We start from the raw sequence: 25,709 nt of genomic DNA, 5'->3' as shown, positions 1-25,709 counted from the left end.
CAAATGCAGGACTAGCGATATAACCATGGAATAGTCACAATATGAGGCAACTTATTTGGTCAGTTTCACAGTGAGTGTTGGTCAGTTTCAGACCTTTGTGCAAAGTGATTTGAGAGTTCGACAGCAAATACTGTGTATCAAGAGAGCAGCATATCTAACAGAAACAACCCATGCATAAAAGGCCTCTGAGATCTTGCTGCAGAAGTGCGACACTTGATCTCATGACCCTGAAACATGATATGCAGCTTTTCTCAGTATGGAGTTGCAGTGATGGCAAATGTTACACTTCTTAAATTCCTGCCTTCCAGACTGTTAATGGGCCCAGAGCTAGTGTCAGGGAAAGTGCCACCAAGGGATGCTCTCCGTTTCTGATCTTGGCTGTTTCCACTTGAAAATCCCCATTTGATCCTGTTTCTCCTTTATGTGATTTGAACCTGTGTTCACTTTTTTGTGTTTGTAATTTTCTGTTTGTCCGTGCCTAATTTTAACTGGGTGAATATATAGAAAGTACATAAAATATGCAGTCATTAAGATAAAAACATAGGCCAGAAAGTTCCAAAAATAGAAATTACAAACGTTGGGCTTTTTGAACTTTCATCACATCCACTAGAAAGTTGGCAACATCTACAGTAACCTCCGGATTGGAATCATTTAATAAAAATTGACGTTTTGCTTGGGTAGATAGGAGATATTTTGAAAGAAGCCAATTTTTTAACCATTTCCCATGGGGTGTTTCATATAGAGGGCAGACCAACAGAATATGATCAATTGAGTCCAGGGAATGGGTATCACAGGGACAAGTCCTTTCCTGGATTGGTATTTGTTGATACCTTCCATATAACATCCTTGAAGGAAAGGCATTAACCCTAGCGAGAGAGAAGGCTCTGCGAAGGGGTGGGATGTCCAGAGTGTGAAAATAATGGGGAATATTGTTGGTTAAATTCTTGAGACCCAACATTGCAGGGGAACAGACCAAGGGTTGAGTGGGGAGTAACGTCTGACGCTCCATATCCAAGAAACGCTGTTTAACAATTTTAAAAATATGGGCCTCAGTAGTTAAAGCCAGGTCTTCCACAGAGATTCCAGATGATCTTATTTTGGACAGAATTAGACAATCCCAGGAGGTATTATGAAGTTCTTTTAGCAGCAGGGACATCAGAGAACCATGCTCTGTTCTAAAAAACAGTTTAAGCCAATAACGAATGGTTAGCAGCCATGCCTTGGTTTCACACAAGCTTTGACCAAGTTCAGAGGTAATAGCATAATAAGAGACACAGCGAGGGAGACCAAGCATTTTTCTAAAAAAGTTAGCTTGAATGGATTCTAAGTCTCGATTGAACGCATTGGCCCAGATAGGTACACCGTACAGAATCTGGGGTAAGATTTTTGAGTTGAATACCTTAACTGCAGCGGGGACATACTGGTTACCCTTATAAAGAAAGAAGGACATCAGTTGGTTTGAAGAGAGTCTCCCTAGTTTGGTAATCCTGGATCTATGAAATGCCCATTTAAGGTTATAATTAAAAGTAATGCCAAGATATTTAAAACTCTTCACCTGTTGGATTTTGGCCTGACCTATACGCCAGCTGGTGGGCGACCATTTTTTTGAAAAAACCATGATATTAGTCTTAGAGTAATTAATTTTAAGAAGATTTAGATGACAGTATTCCTTAAACGCACTTAAGTAGCGTTTGAGTCCAATTTTAGAATAGGATAAAATAGCGGTGTCATCGGCATATAAAAGAATAGGAAAAGCTTTGCCTCCCAATTTAGGAGGATGTCCATTAATAGGCTCTAAAGAACAAGCCAGGTCTGTCAGAAACAGATTAAAAAGAAGGGGAGCAAGTATACAGCCTTGCTTCACACCCTTATTAAATGGGATCTTATCAGTAAGGCCACCGTTTGAAGAATATTTTACTTGGCATGTTGTGGATGAGTGGAGTTTTTTTAAAAGGAATAAAAGACGAGGGTCATTTCCCATACTAGACAGCTTAGACCAGAGTTTATCTCTGATAATGGAGTCGAAGGCAGATTTGAGGTCAATAAAAGCGACAAAGAGTTTCTTGCCACCCATTTTCATATACTTTTCTGCAGTTGTGGCAAGAACCAGGCAGTGGTCCAAGGTTGATTTGTTTTTGGAGAAGCCGATTTGTTCTGGGCCTATTATTGCATTTTCCTTTACCCAGCTAAGGAGACGCTGTTCTAGATGTTTCGCGTACAGTTTGCCCAAGACTGGAAGAAGACTGATGGGACGGAAGTTATCAGGAAGAGTTGGATCACCCTTTTTAAAAATAGGAATTATTATTGAATTTAGCCAGGAGTTTGGCAAGATGCCATACAGGTCAATAGATGTGAATAGTTTAGCAAGGAGCGGAGCCCACCAATCAGTAGATGCCTTAAACAATTCGGCCGGGAGACCATCAGGACCTGGGGCTTTGCCTGGCTTCAGATTACCTATTAATTCAAGAATTTCCTCGACATCTACAGCTGGCCATCTAGGGTAAGTTAAGGGCATAGATTCATCAGAATTAAACACATGGTTAGTGTGAGAATTGAAAAACTTGGAAAAATGTTCTACCCAAACTTGGGGAGGGATACTGACATCAGGAAGAGAGTTGCAGGAAGCCTTCCAGGAAGTTGCAATGGCCTTCCAAAAAGTTTTACTATTTCTAGACTTAAGAGACGAAAGCAAATGTGACCATCTATGTTGAAAGAAGAATTTCTTCTTTTTAGTAACTAGGTTTAAGTACAACTTTTTGTATGTAAAGCAATCATCGTAGCTGATACAGGGATCCTTCATACTAGCTTTCCTAAACAGGGTTCTTAGAGATCTTTTATGTGCTAGGCATTCCTTGTCAAACCAAGATGCAGACTTGATAGAATTAGTCTGAAGTGGTTCGGCCAATGAAAAGCAGTGCTTTTCAATCTGGGAGAAGGCTGATAATATCTCCGTATGCGAGTCAGAGTTCAAGATTGATGATTTCTGGGCCAGCAATTCTTTAGAATGGAGAAGAGTGGAAGAGGAAATTCTCATAGAGTCAGACCATTTAATTCTTTTCAAATTCTTAATGGCCTGCAATGCAGATAGAGATTCTTGTGGGGAAGAATTTTCAGATGGGCATCGCCAGGAGAATAAAACCGGGAGGTGATCACTTTCAGTACGGAAGTCTATGTAGACATCGTTGATTAAAGGTAGATATCTAGAGGAACAAATTCCATAGTCAATCACACTCCTCCCTAGCCCCGTACTAAATGTAAAATACTGAGAAGCTGGAAATCGGCAGAGACCATTTAAGGTAATCAAATCAAGTTCAATACAAAATTCGATTAATTTGCAGCCCGCTTTGTTAAAACAAGAATCATGAGAATGGCGAGGCAAGCCCAGCTGCAGAGGTGAAGGCTCTATATCATCTAGATCTATAGAAATTGCCCATTTCCGAGTATCGTGGCCTATCCTAGCATTAAGATCTCCTAAAAGGAAAGTCGGGATCATTGGAAAATCTTGAGAGATTTTCGAGACGAAATTGGTAAGAAGTGACCAGTTTGAATCTAATGAATTGTCATTATCGGTAGAGGGAAGATAAATATTGATTAAAATAAAGCGAGGCGCAATATCAGAAATTAAAACAGCTTGAGCAATACATTTGCAGGAGCCCAGTGACACAACCCTAGGGAAAACATTTTGTTTAATTAGAATGGCTAGGCCGGCTTTACCCCGACCCTTTGGGTTGTCTTTATATGCTGGTAAAGGAAAAGAATGATATCCGTTAACAGTAAAATTTTCTGTCATCCAGGTTTCCTGGAAGCAGATGCAGTCGAAGTTCGTAATATAGTTGATAAAATCAGAATCAAGCTTTTTGTTATTCCAGCCAGAAATATTCCAGGACATCATTTGGACATCTCTAACAGGGCTCTTTGAGGCTAGTCAGTCTGATTCTTCAATTAGGTCCAGCCTCTTGTGAGTGTCTTTGAAGATACACCCATTAGATTTTGGAGGGCAGACCGGCGGTAAATCTGAATCTTTTACTAAGTCTGAGGCCACTGGAATATTTATAGTCTGGGAGGGAGAGAACATCCTTCCAATGCTGGGAGAAGTCGAGGAATCTTGGGATGGGAGGGCAGGACCTGCTGGTGGGCAGGACCCCAAAGGAGTGGCGGGGGTAGATGCAGATGTTGAAATTTTATGTGCCTGAAGACGATGGACTGTACTTTCCAGTTTTCTAATAACTTCCTGTTGTTCCAAAGGAGGCAATTTATCAAATGAGAGGAGAAAAGAGTCTTCAAGGGAAGCACAGTCCAGTGGTGAAGCAGCATCATTCGCTGCCTCACAATTGTTCCTCGACGGAAGGTCCATCTTGGGAATTAGAGGCTCTCTAAGAGGAATTTGTGAGGGAATAAAGGAGTCAATTAAGAAGTCCATTTTGCCTGCCTTAGATGGGATAACACTAGGCACGCCCTCTGGTAACTTTAGTGTACTGGGAAGAATAGGAGTCTCCTTCATAGAGTTCTTTTTTATAAGTGGCATAATAACTGGGTCAGAGAACACTCTCGTGAGCAGAATCTTGAAGTTTAGTAAAAACCGTCTGCGCCTCAGAAGTGGTTCAGGAATAAAGTGCTTTTTAAAGGTCAAAATTAGTCTTTTCCCCATTGGAGAATTGGGGAGATTATCCACAGCAACCAAATCAATAAATTTTATGTCAATTCTCAGCAGGGAAGCCAAAGAGAAGAGGATGGATCTTCTGCTCTCCCATCTGGCAAAGTTGACAGGCAATTTGGCTATTGTTAGTGCAATTTTGTTGTTCAACAGAACTCTCCTGGAGGATAATGTGACACATTCAGCGACATTCCCAATTTGGGCAGTGGAGCAGTTTGTAGGAAGTGATGGATGTGTTGACCCCGGGATATAGTTGTCTCCGTATTCCTTGGAAGCTTTACTCAAGCCAGACAGAGTATCTTTGTTTGCCAGTAGCTCTTCAAGAGATTGTAGCCTGCAAGATATTTTGTTTAAGTGCTCAAATATGTTATTCGTCGTTCGGGCGGTTAATATGCTGTAATCAGCAATTAGTTTCACTAATTCAACTTTGGAGAGGTTACTAACAGAATCAACATCAAAGTCTCTAAAGTGAGGAGGAGCCTCTTGAGGAGGAGTAATACCAAACGTTGCATCAGAATCTGGCTGAGAGTGATTGTCGGTCGGCAGCTGTAATTGCGGGTTGGAAGGTTGTAAATTATCCTGTTGTTCTAACACCTCGTAATTGTTGACCGAGCATGGAATAAGAAAATCACAGTCCACCTCAAGGTCATTTGTAAAAAAATCCTTTATCTTCAATTGCTTATATCCTTTCAGTGGAGGGGAGCCAGGTGAGTCATCGGTTAAACATTCTCTATTCCTCTTCCTGGTAAGAGGCATGTCAGATAAATTAAAATCAGCCTTTAGCACGGCAGGCTCTCCCATCCAGCAAACTCAAAGTTAAAAGTAGTTTCCCTCTTGGGCATTAAATTTTTTAGAAAAGTTAAAATATCTTATTTGAGCTGCGAAGACGCGTGGCTTATCTCTGCACCGGAACCGGAACTCGGGTGAATATACAAAATTTTGTTTCCCTCTTGTGATCTTCCCTATATTATGCTATTGAACATGCTTCTTTTCCCCCCAGTTATTCACTATCATGATATATGTAATTTGCCCTAGCATAATAAAACTAGCCATTCTTGAATCATGCTAACTCATTTATAGTCACTTATAAACTTATCTAAACAGCTCTCCTGAAGACTTCATAATAACCAATGGTAGAATTCCTAACCATATGGTTTTAGAGTCCATTGGAAATTTAATTTTTAAAATTGTTTGAGTTTCAGTACGGACTTCACCCCAAAATGTGTTTATCGTCTTACATGACCACCACGCATGAAAAAAGGTCCCCTCTGTCTCCTTACATTTCCAACAGTGTCCGCTCACATCCTTATTCATTTTCTGGATATCTTTAGGTGTAATATACCAACAAAAACAATTTTATACCAATTCTCTCTCAAAGACTGGCTTGACATAAACATGATCACTTTAGTCCATAATGGTTCCCACTGTTACATCGAGATCTCCTCTCCAAAGTTCTGCATCCATTTAACCATGCATGGTTTAACTTGTTCAGACTCAGTGTCATGTTAGAATAGTAATTCATATATCTTACCCAGGAGATGATCTTTGTTTTTCATAATCAGACTTTCAAATTCTGTCATTTCTCTCATTTTGCCCATTGCTAGGCAGTCTTTTCTTAATCTTGATACCAGTTGACAGTATGTAAGCCATTTTATATTGCTATTCTCCTCTTTAATTTTCCATTATGTTTTAATTTCTCCATGTGTGTTGATAATGTCCTGATATGTTATATAGTCAATACATTTCCTTACTGTACTGTCATAATACGCAAAGGAAATCTCTTTTTGAGAGACACTGGGCGTTATTGACAGCTCTCATTTAACTATTTCCTTCAGCTGTATCTCCATAGCAGCTTCAAAATGTATTGTTAGTGTGGGCTACTGACTCGTTATAGAAGAAGAAGAGTTGGTTTTGATAGGAGACATGCCATTTTAGATTTTTAATTAATCCTTTTCTATATTAGATTTTGTATTAACCCATGCCATGATTACACTCTGCCCCACTGGGAAGGAATGTTGTGGGAAAGGAATGCTGACAGGGAAGGCTCCTTGAGAAAATGCCAAAGGGATCTTGTGTAAAGAACAGTATATTATGTGTAAGATAGAAACTTTGAGGTACCAACAGAAATCTCTGATGTCCATTGTTTATAGAACATCGCAAGGCAAGTACAGTGGGTATCCGAAGGGTATGTTAATGGAATGTCCTGAAGTAATGGTGACAATCTGACACCTATGCATATCAGTACAACACACCTTTCTAAGAGACCCCAACAGTCAATGCATTCCCAGACCACATTCCAATATATTGGTTTTACTAGCACATGTGTCATTAGTACATTTTATTATTATATTAAGCAACTGCTGTATGTCACGTGTATGCCATAATGTTGTATTACTACACATCACCCAAAAAGTATATATGATGTTTCCAATTATAAATGTCAGATGTGGTGAAAGGGACATACTGATAGTGTTGGATAAGTGTACCTGGGTTTGCAGTGTTGGGAATTGCAACCTCACGTAAGGGAGTAATGACCCGGGTGGAGCCACATTCCCCACAATGTGATTCCTTCTGTAATTTCACCATAGAGGAAGTTCCCTGGGGGTGGGGGTCTGGGTTATCTAGGGAAGAGTAATGACCTGATATGTTATATAGTCAATACATTTCCTTTCTGTACTGTCATAGTACGCTTCTATTGGAGACATTAATGGTGACGGTGTGGCTGAGCCTCTTTTTTATTTGTCATCCATAAACTCCATAGGCTGCCCTTAATTACACGTTCTGTTTCTTGCCCTGCTGAAGCTCTGTATTTTTTTCCTCCAGAGATGATAGATAATGTAGTCCTTCTTTCATTTCAGCTTTCTCCAACTTTATGAGGCTCACTTCTGGGTTTTGATCCAATCTGATATCCACACTAGTCCAACCGCCTGTTAGTACAATTTCTAATTCGGTAAAGCCAGACCACCTCTTCCTTTTTCATCCTGCAGTATTTTAAATCTGATTCTTGGTTTCTTGCCATTCCACACAAATTTATTTAATTGTTTTTGCCAGCATTTCAGTCTTTTCTTCCAGGTGAATTGGCAACATTTGGAATAAGAAATTAAGTTTAGGCAAGACATTCATTTTAGTTGCTGAGATTTAATTGCTGAGACTCCAGCCACAAAAGTTTTTATTTTGACCATCTCACCAAGTCCTTTTCAGTTTTCCTCCATTCTGTTTTACAATTATCTTTGAACAAAGTCTTGTTGTGACCTGATACTTTTATTCCAAAATATTTTATTACTTCCTCAGTTACCTTACATCCTGTGATAAGTCCTATCATGTCTTCTTCTTGTCACAGAAGGTGCTTTACAGTTATTTTCATCTTGAGTTTATTAATTTTGTAACCTGAATATAGTCCAGATTTTTCTATTCATTCCATTAATGTCCCAACCCTATGGATTAAGAATGGTCAGCATCACCACCACATCATAACATAACATTTCATTTTAAATTCTTTTCCTTCCACCTGCAGACCTTTAATTCTGGGATCTCTTCTTATTCTGTTCACTAGCACTTCCAGGACAATATTGAACAACAATGGTGATAATTAACAACCCTGCCTTGTACCTTTATCAATCTGCAGCCCTTCTGTTAGTTTCCCATTGATCACAATCCTTGCTTTTTGTTTTGTGTAAATACTCTGAATCCATTTTAAGAATCTCTCACCACAATTTAGAGTTTTCAGTGTTTTTAATAAAAACGACCGGGAAATATCAAAAGCTTTCTCAGCATCCAGGAATACGAATGCTTCTTTTTTGCCCTTGTTTTTAACATATTCTATTGCATTCAGTACAAAACGAACATTGTCTTTCATTTGCCTTTATGAATCATAGAGTTGGAAGGGACCACCAGGGTCATCTAGTCCAACCCATTGCACAATGCAGGGAATTCACAACTACCTCCCCCCCACACCCCCAGTGACCCCTACTCCATGCCCAGAAGATGGCCAAGATGCCCTCCCTCTCATGATCTGCCTAAGGTAATAGAATCAGCATTGCTGACAGATGGCCATCTAGCCTCTGCTCAAAAACCTCCAGGGAAGGAGAGCTTACCACCTCCTGAGGACTCCTGTTCCACTGAGGAATTGCTCTAACTGTTAGAAATTTCTTCCTAATGTCTAGACCAGGGGTGTTGAACTCATTTTTTATGAGGGCCGTATATGACATAAAAGTCACTTGGCCGGGCCATGTGTACCATAAAATTTAATCCCTGGTACCAGAGATATAAACTTTATAGAAGATACAGACAAAGCCAATTAATTGTGGGGGGGGGTTTAACTTTATTTTTTACTTATAACACTAACATGCTTAAAACAATAACACAGTATTTTATTTTATTTACCAGTCTGTGATCATTGACACCTCAGGACTGGAGTGGGGGGTGGCTGCCTTGGCTGGTTTGCAGGCCGGATAAGAGCCCTCAAGGGGCCGGATCCGGCCCCCGGGCCTTATGTTTGACACCCCTGGCCTAGACGGAAACTCTTTTGATTTAATTTCAAACCATTGGTTCTGGTCCAACCTTCTGGAGCAACAGAAAACAACTCGGCACCCTCCTCTATATGACAGCCCTTCAAGTACTTGAAGATGGTTATCATATCCCCTCTCAGTCTTCTCCTCTTCAGGCTAAACATACCCAGCTCCTTCAACTTTTCCTCATAGGACTTGGTCTCCAGACCCCTCACCATCTATGTTGCCCTCCTCTGGACACGTTCCAGCTTGTCTACATCCTTCTTAAATTGCTGTGCCCAAAACTGAACACAATAGGTGAGGTCTAACCAGAGCAGAGTAAAGCGATACCAGCAGTTCCCGTGATATAGACACTACACTTCTGTTGATACAGCCCAAGATCGCATTTGCCTTTTTAGCTACTGCATCACGCTGCTAACTCATGTCTTCCTTGGCCTACTAAGACCCCAAGATCCTTTTCGCACACACTCCTGCTAAGACAAGTCTCACCTATCCTATCGTTATGCATTTGATTTTTCCTACCTAATTGCAGAACTTTACACTTATCTTTGTTGAAGTGCATTTTATTAGTTTTAGCCCAATTCTCCATCCTGTCAAGATCATCCTGTATCCTGGCTCTATCTTCTACCATATTTGCTACCCCTCCCAATTTAGTATCATCTGCAAATTCAATAAGCATCTCCTCTATTCCTTCATCCAAATCATGGTATAAACTCTGTTTGATCTGGATGTATGACTTTGGTTATAGTCTTCTTGAGTCTTTCTGCCATAATGGTAGCAAAAAGTTTGTAATCCACTTTCAGAAGTGAGATAGGTCTATAAGATTGTGGTAGTAAAGAATAATTTCCTTCTTTATAGATCAGTGAGTTGTACACTTCTTGCCATGATGTAGGAATACTTCCTTCTCTTGTTATATCATTCATTAATTTTTGAGAATTCAATGCCATTTCTTCTTCAAAACATCTGTAATACTTTGCCTGGGGCCTTCTCTAGTTTGAAATTACCAGTAGCTTGTGTAATTTCTTGATTAAACAACTCTTTTTCCTCTGCTGTAAAGGACTCTGTTTGACTATCTTTGATACATTCCTCCAACTCTGAGGAAGCAATTTGACACGAAGTGTGTCATGATCATCGAATAAATACTGTTTACATATTTGCAGATTCTCTGTGTACCTTTTGTTTTGTTTTTACTTTTGCTGGTGCAGCCCATCTGTGCACTTCTTGTCTTTCAAGTCAAATGTCCAAGGAAACATGATGTCTTTTTATCTCACATATAAGTACAGCCTTCGTCTAGCAGGTTTCCAAATAACAGACCTTTAGGGAGCGCATAGTTTACATGCCACTAATCCTTTAATCAAAGTTTGCGTCCCCCCCTTTTGATTTGATTATGGGCAGTTGAGGTGTAAAGAATCTGTAGGAGATGCCAGAGTGGGGGACTGGACATTCTTCAGTCCAGAAGGCAGTTGCCTCAGAGCTTCCCCACACCCACCCCATAGCCACCATTTTCATTCTGAATGAATGAAAAGGAATGCCTCAGGGTTACCCAGTAAATTTCATGGAAAGATGGGAAATTAAACCCGGTTTAATTTAATTTAAAGTTGGTCCTAGTCCAACTTTCTAATCCCTACACTACCTAGGCTTTCCACACTACATCAGATATATCTGAAATAAATGGCCCTCCATGCTTTAATAAGGTAGCCCTCAGTACTTTACAAGTAATGGGCTATTATGGCCCTCAGTGCTTTACAAGTAGCCTGCTGCTGGATTATAAAACTGGAAATCCATAGAGCATATGCAGAAAGATTCTCCCTATACAGATAGTCTTTTTCATAACTCAGTTATTTTCATAGAGGTCTACTTCAGTTTTGAAGGTTTTCCAAGATCTTAGATGAATTTTTTTCAGCATCTATGCTTGCTGTTTGCAGAACTGAACACTAAAAGCAGTGACGCACAATTCTCACTGTTGGGGGAGTTTAAATCTAGAATTGCCCATTGGCCTAAAGGTTTTGAATGCATCCATTTATCTTCAGTTTGCTGAGCATCCCTTGAAGGAATTTTCTGTGTAGATTATGTAATGTGTGCTGAGATGCATTGAGAGAAAATTTGCTGACAGTAGTAAAAAAGAAGCATGTATTGGTTGGCCAGGGTTGCAGAACTATGTTTGGCCCTCAGTGTTTGTAGAAGGAGAAAACTTATGTCAGAAGGGAAAGAAAGGGGGGGGAAGCATTTTAAGACAGAGGAAGTTTCTCACTAAAAATCAGGAAAGCATCAATTACGTTTTGCCACATGCAAGCTGGGCTACTGAGAGGAAAGGACTGGGGAACAAAATTCCTGGGGTTCTGGAGAGCCAGACAAGGCACTTCTGGTGAGTGGCAATAACTTTATTGAGATAGAAGGAAGGGGAAGTGAGATCTTCATCTTTCAGCCAAACCTGCCTCGCGGGGTTGTTGTGAAGATAAAATCAGGAAGGCCTTATGTTCCTTGGAGGAAGGGTGAGATATAAATGTGAGGAGTGGGATGGGGAAAAGTATGTGGTGCATGTTTAGATAGCTAATTATAATCCTATTTTTGATAATGAATGGTGAGGCATTTGTTTTTTCATGATGTCTGGGTTGGTTTTTGGTGGTGTGAGAGGGACCCAAAGGGAATCTCTTTTTGAGAGACACTGGGCGTTATTGACAGCTCTCATTTAACTATTTTCTCCAGCTGTATCTACATAGCAGCTTCAAAATATATTCTGAGTGTGGGCTACTGAGTCATAATTCGTTATAGAAGAAGAGTTGGTTTTGATAGGGGACATGCCATATTAGATTTTTAATGAATCCTTTTCTAGATTAGATTTTGTAATAACCCATGCCATGATTACACTTTTCCTACTGGGAAGGAATGTTGTGGGAAAGGAATGCTAACAGAGAAGGCTCCTTGAGAAAATGCCAAAGGGAGCTTGTGTAAAGAACAGTATATTATGCTTAAAATAGAGAAAATGGACAGAGATATCTGATGTCCATTGTTTATAGAACATCTCAAGGCGAGTACAGTGGGTATCCGAAGGGTATGTTAATGGAATGTCCTGAAGTAATGGTGACAATCTGACATCTGTGCGTATCAGTACAACATGCATTTCAAAGAGTGTTCACGCATTTCTAAGGGACCCCAACAGTCAATGCATTCCCAGACCACATTCCAATATATTGATTATACTAGCTCATGTGTCATTAGTACATTTTATTATTGTATTAAGCAACTGTTGTATGTCACGTGTGTATGACATACACACCACCCAAAAGGTATATAAGGTGACACTTTGCTTGCATTCAGAGCTCTCTGCATCAGCAACCTTTGTTTGCTAGCAGGTAACAGCTAGCAGCTAACAGCTAACATCCACCTTTTTGCTCAAACAACCCTTTGGAGTTTCTTGGGTAACCGCTTACTGGTGTGGCAGTTCAGCTGAACCAAACCACGGACCGCCCAGAGTGGTGAGTATATTGGATTTTATTATTTTCCATACTAATCCAGTCCCCGAGGGGTCGCTCCCCAACTCGGGAATACCAGACAGTCTGTGATACTATCGGTGTGGGGCCTGGGTACACAGCGGGGCACCAGTAAGTGGTGTGCTGTCTAGAATTGCTTTGTGGGGGAAGCTAGCTTCGTGGGGGAAGCTTGGTTGACTGGAGTATAGGACAGTATGGGGCAGGGAAATTCAGGGCAAGAAATCCCGAAAGGGTCTCTTCGGTCATGGTTTTAGCTAATCAAAAGTGTTTGGGGTTGGCTAAAATCTCTCCCAAACAACTCATTCTTTGGTGTATTTGTGAGTGGCCGAAATACCCCCTTACAGGGAAAATGTGGCCTGAATTTGAGTCTTTTTACCATGACACTAGAACTAAGCTGTAGCTGTTCCTCCCACAGCAAGGGAGGTGGGAAGAGCATGAGGCTGCCCAAGGCTTCATGAATATTATTCTTCAACCAGATATATATGTATGTCCAAAAGGAGGAAAGGCGATGGTTGTTAGAGAAGGTCGCCAGGACAAACTTATTCAACTGTCAACTCCTGTCCTCCTTCCCTCTGTAGAAGACAATGGCTGGCCGGTTCCTCCTTACTCTCCCCTTTTACAATTAGCTGAGGAAGCCGCAGGGGTGAGTGACCAGCCCGCTGCTGCGGCCCCTCTGGTGCTGGAGAAGGAGGACGACGACCAGCAAGAGGGGGGAGAGGAAGGTGATCATATGGTCATTAGAAGCTCAGATCAGATAAGCTACATGACTCTACCCTAGGTAACCTAGACCCCCGACCCCCAGGGAACTTCCTCTCAGGTGAAATTACAGAAGGACATTCCATTAACATACCCTTCGGATACCCACTGTACTCCACTTGTGATATTCTATAAACGATGGCTATCAGATATCTCTGTTGGTGCCTCAAATTCTCTATCTTGTGTATAATATACTGTTCTTTGCACAAGCTCCCTTTGGCATTTTCTCAAGGAGCCTTCCCTGACAGCATTCCTTTCCCACAATATTCCTTCCCAGTAGGGCAGAGTGTAATCATGGCATGGGTTAATACAAAATCTAACATAGAAAAGGATTAATTCAAAATCTAATATTGCATGTCCTCTATCTGTTCCCTTCTTCATTCCTTCCACTATACATTTAGGGAACAAAATTAAGCGGGATTTGTACAGTTTTTATATGCCGTCTTTCTCTGCCACTTAAGGAAGAATCAAACCAGCTTACAATCACCTTCCCTTCCCCTCCCCACAATAGACACCCTGTTTGGTAGGTGGGGCTGAGAGAGTGTGACTATCCCAAGATCACCCAGCTGGCTTCATGTGGAGGAGTGGGGAAACAAATCCAGTTCAGTTTAGCCTCTGTTGCTCATGTGGAGGAGTGGGGAATCAAACCCGGTTCTCCAGATCAGAGTCCACCACTCTTAACCACTACACCATACTGGCTCCATGGGGCAATAATTAAATACAAAATGAATAACACTAAATAAGCATTTTTATTCCTTTATTTTCTGCTCAAGGCTATAGCTGTATGTGCAGTACTAGATAGGTAGATATCTGTCTCCACATCTGAGCACTGAGAAATTCCAGGGGTAATTCTCCAGGATTTAATTTCTTTTGAACAAAAGAGAGTACTGCAGACTTAGGCTATCATAGTACCTACTTTATGAAGAAGAAAAGCGTAGTGGGAGCAAACTGACTCCTACAGCCAGCAGGAAATCTGCCAGCGTGACATCAGACTCCCAGAGAGAAGTTGTCCACAATTTCTGCTAAAATGTGCCAGGTGTTGAGCATGCTTCATCCTGCCACATTAATTTTCTCACCTCCTTTTCCTCTTTCCATTAGAGTTGCTTTGGGCCATGCCTTTGCATATTTGGAATTCTTAAGTGCAATGTGCAATCAAAGCAAAGATTAAGACCGGTTTGCCATGTCTGTGGTAGCATATGCAGTTTACCAGCTGTGACGTATGAATACGTAATACAGGCCAAAAAAAAGAATAATTTTTTTAAGCTTCAAATAATCATCCAAACTGGAGATTTGTGGTGGCTACACCCAGGAAGAGAATATGAGCTGAGTGAGGTCTGTCTTTGAGATTTTTAAGATCATTCTGAATTTTGGCTTTTTAAAAAAAGTTTTTAATGTTTAATTGCAACCCCCAAAAAGAAAAAAAATGGAGAACAGAACAATGTCAGCAAGTCTATACATAGGCATCTATAAAAGGTTTCCAAATGACCAAAAATATGTCCATATGCACTTGTCATCCTGAATGCCATACACACAAATGTTAAGGTTGTTAAATTCTTCAACCCATTGGATTATGAAAGGTGGACATTTATCTCTCCAGTGTTGTAATATAAGCCTTTAAGCAACAGTAAGGGCTAAGAGAGTCTGTTTTTGTTGACCATCAGTTGTCCTCCAGGAGACAAGCTAATAGTATAAAAGGACATAAGCATCCTGAATATTGTAATACAAGTGAATCTACAGCACTTGACATGACCAGACATGCCTTGAAACTATCATGGTACCCATCCCAAGTAGTAAAAGGAGACTGTAGTGGGACTAGCAAATGACTTGTGCTGAGCTATATATATTATATTGACAAAGTTATTTTCCCAAATACGTACTGGCCAGCATAAAGTGAGTGTGTGCTGGGTCTTTGTAGAGAAGAATTAGGAGAAGGGGTGTTTAATGCTTCCAACACCTGATTCTTCCATGCAAATACATTCCCCCTTGCCTAGTGCTGAATCTGTATTTAGAAGCAGTGCTGGAATGGATAGGAAGCTTAATTCTGACTAGATAGATATAGACAGACAAGACAACTGGCTGTGGAAACAGACTGTCCAGGAAATGAGACAAGGCCTGTATCTGATGGGGTTGCACTTCATCCAAAGTTCTGGTGGTGGAGGAGGAAAGTCCCGTGAAATCGCAGCTGACTTATGGCGACTCCGTAGGGTTTTCAAAGCAAGAGACGCTCAGAGGTGGTTTGCTATTGCCTGCCTCTGCATAGTGACTTTGGACTTCGTTGGTAGTCTCCCATCCAAATACTAATTAGGGCTGATGCTGCTTAGCAGCCAAGATCTTACAAGATCGGGCTAGCCTGGGCCATCCAGAGCTCTGGATGCACAATTTGGGCACCATGCTAAACCCAGCCTTGCTCCTGGATTATGAGGTGGGGGACTGTGGCCAGGAGTATCTTTTACCAGGCTAGACTGATACACCAACTGTGACCTCTCCTGAAAAAGTAGCACCTAACCATAATTCCACATACCTCACTTGAGTTCCCGGTTAGATTATGGTAACGCACAGTAAGTGGGACTGCCTTTGAGAAATCCTCAGATATTTCAGCTAGTCCAAAGGACAGCTGCCCAGCTGTCCATGAGAGTTGGCTGGTTTGAGCATGTTATGCATATTTTTAATGACTTCATTGATTTGACAGTTTATTTCTGGTCCCAATGGAAAGAGCTGGTGTTGGCCTTTAAAGCACTAAACAGTTGGGATCAAGTTACCACAAGGCTTCCGGTTCTATCAGCCCCTCTATATACAAAACAGGCATTTGTCTGGAGAGACCTCTTTCCGTGTCCCAGTCCCTCCACTTCAGAGGCTCTGTGAGTAGCAACTTGGGGTAGAGTACCAAGATCATGAAACTCCCTCCTCTGTGTACCAGTTCCACCCCCACACACACACACACGCAAATTGGCAGGCCGCTCTGTTTAAGAGAGCTTCTGAAGGTGGACACGTGATACAGAATCTTTGGTGAAGCTAAGCAAGTCTGGCATCGCAGCCCTGTGCATACTTACATGGGAGTAAAGCTTACTTCAGCTGTAGGAAAACCAAACTAAAGAGAATTTAATGAGTGGATGTGGGTTGAGGAGCATTATTTGTAGTTCTGATCATAATGGGATGCACACAGGAATGGAATATACTTGGCTGCAGCCTTTTTGTTCATTATTTTAATGTTGATGTTTGGCTATTCTTTAATTCATACAGGTGAGGCAGAGCTGTAAGGAAGACGAGATGGATCTCGATGTGCTAAACATGTTTATAATAGCCGGAGGCACTCTGGCCATCCCTATTCTGGCATTTGTAGCATCCTTCCTCCTGTGGCCTTCAGCACTGATCAAAATATATTACTGGTAGGTGATTTTGTTTCATCAGATCGATCAATTTCAGTTCTGTTTTCAGTTGTTAATGCATGTTACTTAAAATACGCGTTCAGGTTGAATGACAAATATCAGGCTCCTTTGGAGTGAGGCTTGATGAAGAATAATTGATGTACGGGAAGAAGAAATGGTTGGGCAAATATTGATGTATCTGCAGAACCATTTGGGCCATATTCGTTGGGCTCTCCAGATTCTGGCTTGACTGCAAAATTTTTAAGATGGTGGTCAGCAGCTAAGAAAATGATGATATTTTACCTTTTTCCCCACCGGTTAGTCTTTCTTAAGCGTAGAACAGAGGTTCATCTAAAGCAGCTCCTCTTTTCTCACAAAGAGGATGAGTAAGTGCTTGCACATTCCCACCTTACCAGCAATGTAATTTGTGATTTGCCCTGACCTGGATGGCCCAGGCTAGCCTGATCTCGTCAGATCTCAGAAGCTAAGCAGGGTCAGCCCTGGTTAATATTTGGATGGGAGACCATCAAGTAAGACCAGGGTTGCTGTGCAGAGGAAGGCACTGGCAAACCACCTCTTAGTATCTTGCCATGAAAACCCCAAAAGGGGTCACCATAAGTCGGCTGCGACTTGACGGCACTTTACACACACACACAATTTGTGATGTGGATTATTGCACAGTGAAGCATGGATTAATCACACTGTCTCCCTTCCCCCCTTTGTTGACAGGGAAGGAGCACTTTAGTTTTCTGTGCATTTAGCCCTATTGCACATTTATTTATTTACTGTGTGTTGTAGGCTACTGGGGGCATTTGGACCTTCCTTGTTGCCCTACTGCACCTATTGCTTTAGGTGATTGTCGGGCTAGGGCCGCTGTATATAGAATGGGTTCTAGTTTAAAACCTCAGTGGCGCGCTCCTGTAAAAGTCACTGCTGTTGCTGTTCCATTAATATCAGTGCTGCTAAGGAAATATCGTGCTATCTTATTATCAAGCCATGTCTTTGTTGCTAGTTGCTAAGCAATGCTGTATTACCCTGGTTACATTGTCTGGCTAGGGAGATAAGTGCTCCATGAGTACAGATGCCATTGGCTCGTTTCCTCAGACAGGGGGGCAAATTGCTTACCAGACAGGTTTAACAGACAGAAAAAGCCGTTTTAAATGTGTAAACAGGAGTAATTGTCACTATAGGATTGGAATATAGGCCCCTGTAGATCTGACAAGAAGAGATCTTGGGTGGGGGGGAGGACTAGTGCAGAGAAGTAAAGAGAGAGAGAGGGAGACTGTTGGAGGAATCACGTTTCCATAGTGAACTAGGGAAAATAAGGCAGACATTGGTCAGGAGGATGAGAATTGCTTCTCCTGCTCTGACACCATATTATGAATAGTAATAGCAGCATTCCCTATGTGGTGATCTCGCAGTCTCTCATGTCCGCTTAGGGGAATCTGGTCTGCGTAAGGAGCCCCTTGTGGCTGCTTTTTACTATAAGGAGCATTAATGAGGCTGCAATCCTGTGAGAGTTGTTACTAGGGTTGCCAACCTCCAGGTAATAGCAGATCTCCTGCTATTACAACTGATCTCCAGCCGATAGAGATCAGTTCACCTGGAGAAAATGGCCGCTTTGGCAATTGGACTCTATGGCATTGAAGTCCCCCCCTCCCCAAACCCCGCCCTCCTCAGGCTGCTCCCCAAAAATCTCCTGCCAATAGCAACCCTAGTTGTTATCCCTAGCACCATGGCAACCCTAGTTGTTGCCCCTTGTGCTGCTCTTGCTGCTTGCCACAGCTTTGTCAGCCTTCCTTTGGAATGGCTGAGTGGCTCCAAAATGGCTTAGGCCTGCAAGCTCAGCCTAGTGAACATGTTGTGTTGTAAAATACGATGTTGTAAAATAGCCACAGCTTTCTGGAACTGTGTCTCCTGTCAATACGAATGTCATATGAAAGGAGAAAGTCCCCTGTTGATAACTCACTGTACAATATCTTTCTGATCAAACCTCTCTCTGGATTAAGAGAATTAATAAAATAAATATTCCAGGCTTTATCTTGTTTTCCCCCATCCATAGAAAGTAGATAGAATAGGACAGGATGTGTGCAAACATGTGATGTAAATGGGGGAGGGGGCTTTACTGGTGGTAGTAACCAGGTAAGTGCCAAGGTCATCCTCTCAGCCCATTTAAGCATATTAAGGACACCATGTAAAATAATTAGGGCCTCATCCTGGCATTAAAACTAGGTTTTCAACACTGATATGTAGATTGGAATGCCCGATCTTTTCTTCCCTTTGGCAGGGGGTGAGAGGGATTTTAATCTGAACTGCTTTTGTGCTTCAGTTTTCCACCAAAGAGCATGTAAGTCCACTCCTGATGTCTCTAAGAAGGAAGGAGGCACAGTATGTGTCCTGGCTAACAAAATGATATTTATCCTTTCAATGGATTTCTCAGGATGAGGAGCTCTTTGACATTCAAGTGAAATTAAAGAGAACAGGCAGGCTCAATACCTGCTCAATAGCTTTTTGCTGGTACTTTCCTGAGCCCACTCCTCATTCAGACAATTCAAAGTATGTCACTCTAGGTCAGGGATTCCCAATCTTTTTGAGCCTGTGGGCACCTTTGGAGTTTGTATAGGGTGATGGGTGCAACCCCAAAATGGCTGCTGCAGGAGGCGGAGCGAAAGACACAGAGGAGGCCCAGGTGCAGGGAACAAGGAGGATAAAATAAGGAATACACTGGGGGGAAGGAGTGAGAGGGAATAAAACAAACACTGCGGTGGCAAAACCAACATTTATTTTATTCTGTGTAGCCAATCAAAAGGCCTGCCAGTCAAGAGCCCCACCCAGCCCCACCCACCTTCTGAAAGCATTTAGTGGGTGCCAGGAAAGGGGTTGTTGGGCACCGTGGCACCCACGAGCACTACTTTGGGGACCCCTGCTCTAGCTCATTGAAACGTTGTCTATTGCAGGTCTGCAAACATGCTTTTCAATGATATGTGTGTGCGTTTTTATTGGTTTATAAACATCTTGGAACTCTTTGAGGCTTGTGGATTTATGATAATTCTGCCTCCTGCACCCCATGATATTGCTTTTCGAAAGCTTTGTGCAGATCTGCAGAGTTGTGATGTGAAGGCCTGGGGAGACCTTAGTGTAGTCTCGGCCTTTGAAAAGCAGAGCCTCTCTCGGTGCTAAGTGGTTTAGCTGCCACTTCCACCCATAATCGTGTTAACACTTTGTGAAGGATCATTTGAGCTTTTGACAGATTTCTTTGTAGCATTGATCCATCTGTATACATTGCTGAAAATATCAGTATGAAGCACCTCCATCATAATACAAATTTGGGGCAAGATTCCACTTTAGGCATGGCAAGATATTTTTAGATTCTTCGTTGCTATGTAAACTTTCGAATCAGGATATGTGTGTTTGTGGGTGGGGAAGCAATTGAGGTCACACATCAACTATATACCAGAACCAGAATTCTACATTCTTTTAATGTTAACATCATTCAGCAGGGGTTTGATGAGATGCCCTTAAAACAGTTTCACGTCACAGAGTGGTGGATAATGTTTGGTTGGGATTTGGGAAAAGTTAGCTGAAATTTCCCCTAAGATAGTCTTTTTCTTGTGGCTTTGGGCTACAACTTTCAAACATTTCATCAGGGGAGCTGAAACAATGGTGATCAATCTACCAGTGGGATATAAGGATTTTGTAACTCTTTGCATATTTATGGAAATATTGAATAATAACACCAGTGCTTTTCCAAGCTAATCATATCTTGTTATTGTATTGATGGTATAATAAATAACAATAGAAGGAGGTTTTAAAAAATATTCTTGTAGCAATGTAAATTGAACACAGCAGGCCATAATTAAAAGTTTGACTGTTTTTGTAAAAAATCAAATTAAAAATATCAGTAAGGTTATTATACCATTGAGATAACAGAACTATTCAGCCAAAGGTTAGATCAAGGCATAGTTTAATTATGTAGATCTGTAAATAGATCATGGCCTTAATCTCCCATTCAAAGCACAGCTAATAAGACTATGATCCTTAGTAAGTATGTATATAATTTGGTAAGCATTTAATATGTATTGTATCCATAGAATATCTGGAAACATCAATAATTGTTGAAGACTCCAGGCATCAATGTTTCAGTGGTGTGTAGATTACAATTGCCTAGTAAACATCTTCCTTTCATTTTAATTTTCTTTCTGTCTCTCGCATTCTCTCTTGCTCTCGGTTCACAATAATCAACAGGCTGATTCTGTAAATCCCAGCACTTCTGCCCTTTTCAATATGGTTTGCTCTCTAAGAGGTGGGATTTGATAAGATGGGGCACAGGTAGACTATTGAAAGAGAAGGCGAGTGTCTTGAATCTACATCAAAACAAACCAGGGATTAGAACTGTCTGAGGTTGTGCTGCACTCAATACACTGCAGTCCTTCTCCTTTGCCAGGTATTGGCGCCGAGCACTGGGCATGCAAGTTAGATATGCCAACTATGACGACTACCAGTTTTGCTATTCTTACCGGGGGAGGCCTGGGCACAGACCCTCCATACTCATGTTACATGGATTCTCGGCGCACAAAGATATGTGGCAATCTGTAGTCAAGGTATGTTTCTGTTTCTCTGGCTGTAAAAGAAAAATACTACTTCAGGCAAAAACCTCTTTGCAGTGGCTGTTTCGTATTTAATCATTCCTGTGCGTGTGTCACTGTGGCTGGCATCCATGTTGCATAGGTAATACATGGATATTTATTATAGGTAGAGCTGTTTATGCAACTATTTCCCATCGATTTTTCTGATGTTGGTCCAGGAAGCAGTCACATGATACAAACATCCATATGTGATCAGTGTATCATGGAATCCAGCTACAGAGCAGTAGAACTGTGCCATCAACCATGAAATTAGGATTGAGGACAAGTCCAGATGGCCCAGTGGGTGGTATAGTGCCCAGATGGGAGCAGAGGAAAAGTCATAGGATAATATAGCCCCTACTTCTGTAGTAATCTAACATTGAACATAGAAAGCCAGATGTGCAGACTGAATGGCACACAGTTGTCCTGGACAGTTCTGGAAACTTTTGGCTATCAAACTTCTACATCTGCTTGTAAAAACACTTGTGGCCAGTAGAGCTGCTCTCAGTGGGGCTGCTTTCTAAGCCTCCAGGTGAGTCATTATGAGAGACTGGAAAGGGGACTGTGTTTGTCTGCTTGCTTACCTGTTCACAAAGAATTTGCTTAATATGTCCAAAGGCATTAACAAGCTGAGTATGCGGACACTTGTGGTTGATGGTATATGTGTGCAGTTCCTTTTCCCACATAAAGGTCTGTGGGTTTTCCTTGAAAGGAATAAATTGTGCTGGATCAGCATTAGGATAGTCCAGCCACTGCCAATACACAGTTATCCAACAGTGGCTTTGTTCAAAAATAAGTGGCTGGAAACCCATTCAGGAATTGCTTTTGCTCTCATAAAATTTCTCCTTCAGCCTAACCACTTGGAGCTTTTTTTCTGCAGTTCCTCCCGAAGCACCTGCACTTGATTTGTGTTGATATGCCTGGCCATGAGGGCACTACCCGGTCATCTCTAGATGACTACTCAGTTTATGGGCAAGTGAAAAGAATACACCAGGTAACTCTTCAAATAATGTCCCCCATTGTTCAGTTATTCTCCCTGTTCCACCTTGTATGCATGAATCACTTGAGAGTTCTTTCTTTCGTTTTGTGAAAACGAGATTATGAGCGCTTTTGCACATGCTGACTAATCCACTATAAAGCACTTTAGTGATGGTTTGCAAGTGGATTTTGTTGTTTCACATAGCAAAAATCCAGTTACAAAGTACATTGAAAATGGATTGAAAATGCATTATTCAGCATGTGTGAAAGGATTTATAATGAAGAGCAGGGGAGCATTATAAACCTGTGCTCAAGGTTGACTCAGCCTTCCATCCTTCCAAGGTCAGTGAAACGAGTACCCAGTTTGCTGGGGGTAAAGGGAAGATGACTGTGGGAGGCACTGGTAAACCACCCCATAAACAGTCTGCCTAGTAAACATCAGGATGTGACGTCACCCCGTGGGTCAGGAATGACCCGATGCTTGCACAGGGGAATACATTTATAGTGCCACCCTAAGCAAAGTTACACCCTTCAGAGCCCATTGAAATAATTGAGCTTAGAAGGGTATAATTCTGCGTAGGATGGCATTGTTAAGCTTCTCATTTATAGTGTTCACAAGCAACCATGCCAGCCAGTCACAAAGACATCCTTCTCATTTCTCTGCCCGAACTCCCAGGTTAAGGGATCTTTGCTCTGTGCTAGAAGAGGCACACAGCTGAGCAGCGCCTCAGAATTTGAAGTAGCGGATTGAGACAGGACTTGGTGGAAAAAAGCAGGAAAATGCTAGTAAATGGAAAGAGCAATGTAAAATACTAAATTTGGGAAATTACTGAGCTACACGTAACTAGGTGGCCTACAGAATTACACAAGCATTTGGGGAATAAGCAACAACAAACAAATAAGATGATTCCTAATAGAAGCTGTCCCAGTTACATTAGATGTGTCCTTCCTCGATTTAGTTCAAACTCAGAAACACCCTCAGTATCAGTGTCCCCAGAGAGAAGGGGGAAGGTTAGAGGGTGATGGTTGAACCAATTTCTCTTGGAACACTTGGAGCAGAGGAAGGGAAGGGATATGTTCACGGAAGGAGGAGGCTAGGATCAAGAAAGAAGGGACAAGATTAAAGAAGCAGAGTAGAAAGTTTCATACGCTGCTTGATTCAGCGGTCTCAGTGCAATTTAGGAAGTTCTGAAGTAGCAAGGGGAGTGGTCCAGGGAGAAAGGAAAGGTCTCTGTCCAGTGATTTGTGCAGTAGAGGAGCAATCTTGAGGATCAGATTGAACATTTACGCCACTAAGCTACATTCTGGAGTGGTTGAGCAAATTTGCTCATGCTAGTATGCCTTTTTTAGCTTATTTTTCCTGAGCATTTATTATAAGGAACAAATTCTATTGGGTGCATTTTTGGCTCCTCTCTGTCATTGGCCAGATTTTCAGAATTCTGCCTGTGACTGGGTGAATTTATAATTGGGGAACCTCTGGGAAGTTTCAGAATCCTGGCTCTTATTGGCAGATTTTGAATTGTCCCAAAAAGGTAACAGGGAAGGAGAGGAAGAGGATGGGTACCAAGTGGGAAGTGGATATTGGAGAGATGATTGAACTTCCTGTGTAGCACACCTGATTAATGTCTGTTAACAAAGGCCAGGTGATGGGTTTAAGTAAAGCCCTGGCTTTACTTAGGTTTCCAGAGAGGTCTGCAACGTAAGGCAGATTCCTGGATGGTCCAGGAAGTTTGAATATTGTCTTGCAAACCTCAGTCATTAATCATAACCTGTGATTTGATGAGTGTTCAGAAAGCCGAAGGATAGTGTCAGGGTGGGCTCAAGCTTCCAGGGGAACCTGGCTGCTCCCTGTGAGTCAGCTTTTGATTGCCTGTAGCCTGATCTCATTTCTCAATTTTAATATTAAACATGTAGTCTCTACTGCAATCTCAGGCATCACAAGGTCTGAGAGATCATGGGGATGCCACAAAAAACATCTGAGTTTCATTAGCATCTGTAGCTGTAAAATACAGAATACTTAAATGAGTTACCTAAATGAATAATTAGTCAACCCCCCTACCAATATTTTGGTTTCTAAGGTGCTGATGATAGTATGGTAGGTTTTGTTTATCAAGAGCTCATACGTATTTTTATGAAATCACCCTAAATCTGCCAGTATAGCTTGTATGAGTAGAAGCCTATTCTACATTGGCCTTCTACAGCAGAAACTGTGTTTGTAAAATGCCATCAAGTTGCAGATAACTTACAGTGACCCCAGCCAGGGGCTTTCAAGGCAAATGAGAAGCAGAGGTGGTTTGCTATTGCCTTCCTCTGCAGAGTCTTCCGTGGTGGTCTCCCTTCCAAGTTCTGACCCTGCTTAGCTTCCAAGATCTGATGAGATTGGGTGACACCATGCTGCCTTCCCTCTCAATAGAAATTACACCCCCTCATCTTTTCTACATTTGGAAAAAGGCACTTGTGTGTGTGAAATAATCTGCTTGGTGGGGCTTTCTTTCTCTCTCTGGAATAGCGAGGTCCAGATCTTTCACTGGTAATGGTAATTCTAGAGAATAATAAAGGGAGAGCTATACAGGGCTCTGATAATAAGCTAACCTGCTCTGAATCTCAAGAGTCGTTAGTTGCTTTTTCTTATTATTTTAAAATACATTACTCTTTTCCCAGCTCTCTAAAATTGTTACCTGTGGTGTACTAATGCATTGTTGCCCTTTTGGGTTTTTTCCCCCCAGTTTGTTGAATGTATCAATCTGAACAGAAAACCCTTTCATCTAGTAGGCACGTCAATGGGTGGAAATGTGGCAGGCGTTTATGCTGCTCAATACCCAGCAGACATCTGCAGTTTATCTCTTGTGTGCCCTGCAGGTGAGTGAGCACAAGGAAGCAGCGGAATATAGAGCCCCATCCCAATGAACTGAATGCTGGAGTTATGTTCCGTGTTTGTGCAAACACAGGAAGGAAGCAGGATTCGAATAAATCTTGAACTGTTGCCAGGACCTTTTGGCCTTGCTTCAGACAGGTGCCTAAGGGAGAACTGCACATTTTGCAAAATGTGTGGCTATTGCTGAAACTTGTAACCACACGTTGAACTTCCTCCTTCTTTATCAGATATGATATGTCAAACAATGCAGAGAGTGGAATTACAGAATTACAGAATTAGAATGCAATGCAGTAAAACCAGCATGATATGTACAATAAACAGATAATACCTATTATAAACAGTTGCGATGCATTTAAAGTAACATGTGATTCCACCCTGGATGTCAAATGCTGGATCCATTTCTAATATTACTTTTTTCTGCTTGCATCATTAAGAAATAGTTCATTATGGTCCAGCC

General features: G+C 41.6%; 1 protein-coding gene across 1 annotated transcript in view; it reads left to right on the top strand.

The window, feature by feature from the left end:
* LOC130480391 (monoacylglycerol lipase ABHD6-like) overlaps positions 1–25,709 on the top strand; it is a 46,125-nt gene that overhangs the window by 5,704 nt on the left and 14,712 nt on the right. The window contains exons 2-5 of the mRNA XM_056852898.1: positions 16,655–16,795; positions 21,219–21,375; positions 22,280–22,393; positions 25,104–25,236. Of these exons, the coding sequence (XP_056708876.1) occupies positions 16,677–16,795; positions 21,219–21,375; positions 22,280–22,393; positions 25,104–25,236 (523 nt within the window). The 5' untranslated portion in view covers positions 16,655–16,676. The remainder of the gene's footprint in view (positions 1–16,654; positions 16,796–21,218; positions 21,376–22,279; positions 22,394–25,103; positions 25,237–25,709) is intronic.

Source organism: Euleptes europaea, chromosome 1, assembly GCF_029931775.1.
Source record: "Euleptes europaea isolate rEulEur1 chromosome 1, rEulEur1.hap1, whole genome shotgun sequence".
NCBI classification, from domain to species: domain Eukaryota; kingdom Metazoa; phylum Chordata; class Lepidosauria; order Squamata; family Sphaerodactylidae; genus Euleptes; species Euleptes europaea.
Note: the sequence above shows the minus strand (reverse complement) of the source record. Positions and strands in the feature narration are given on the sequence as shown.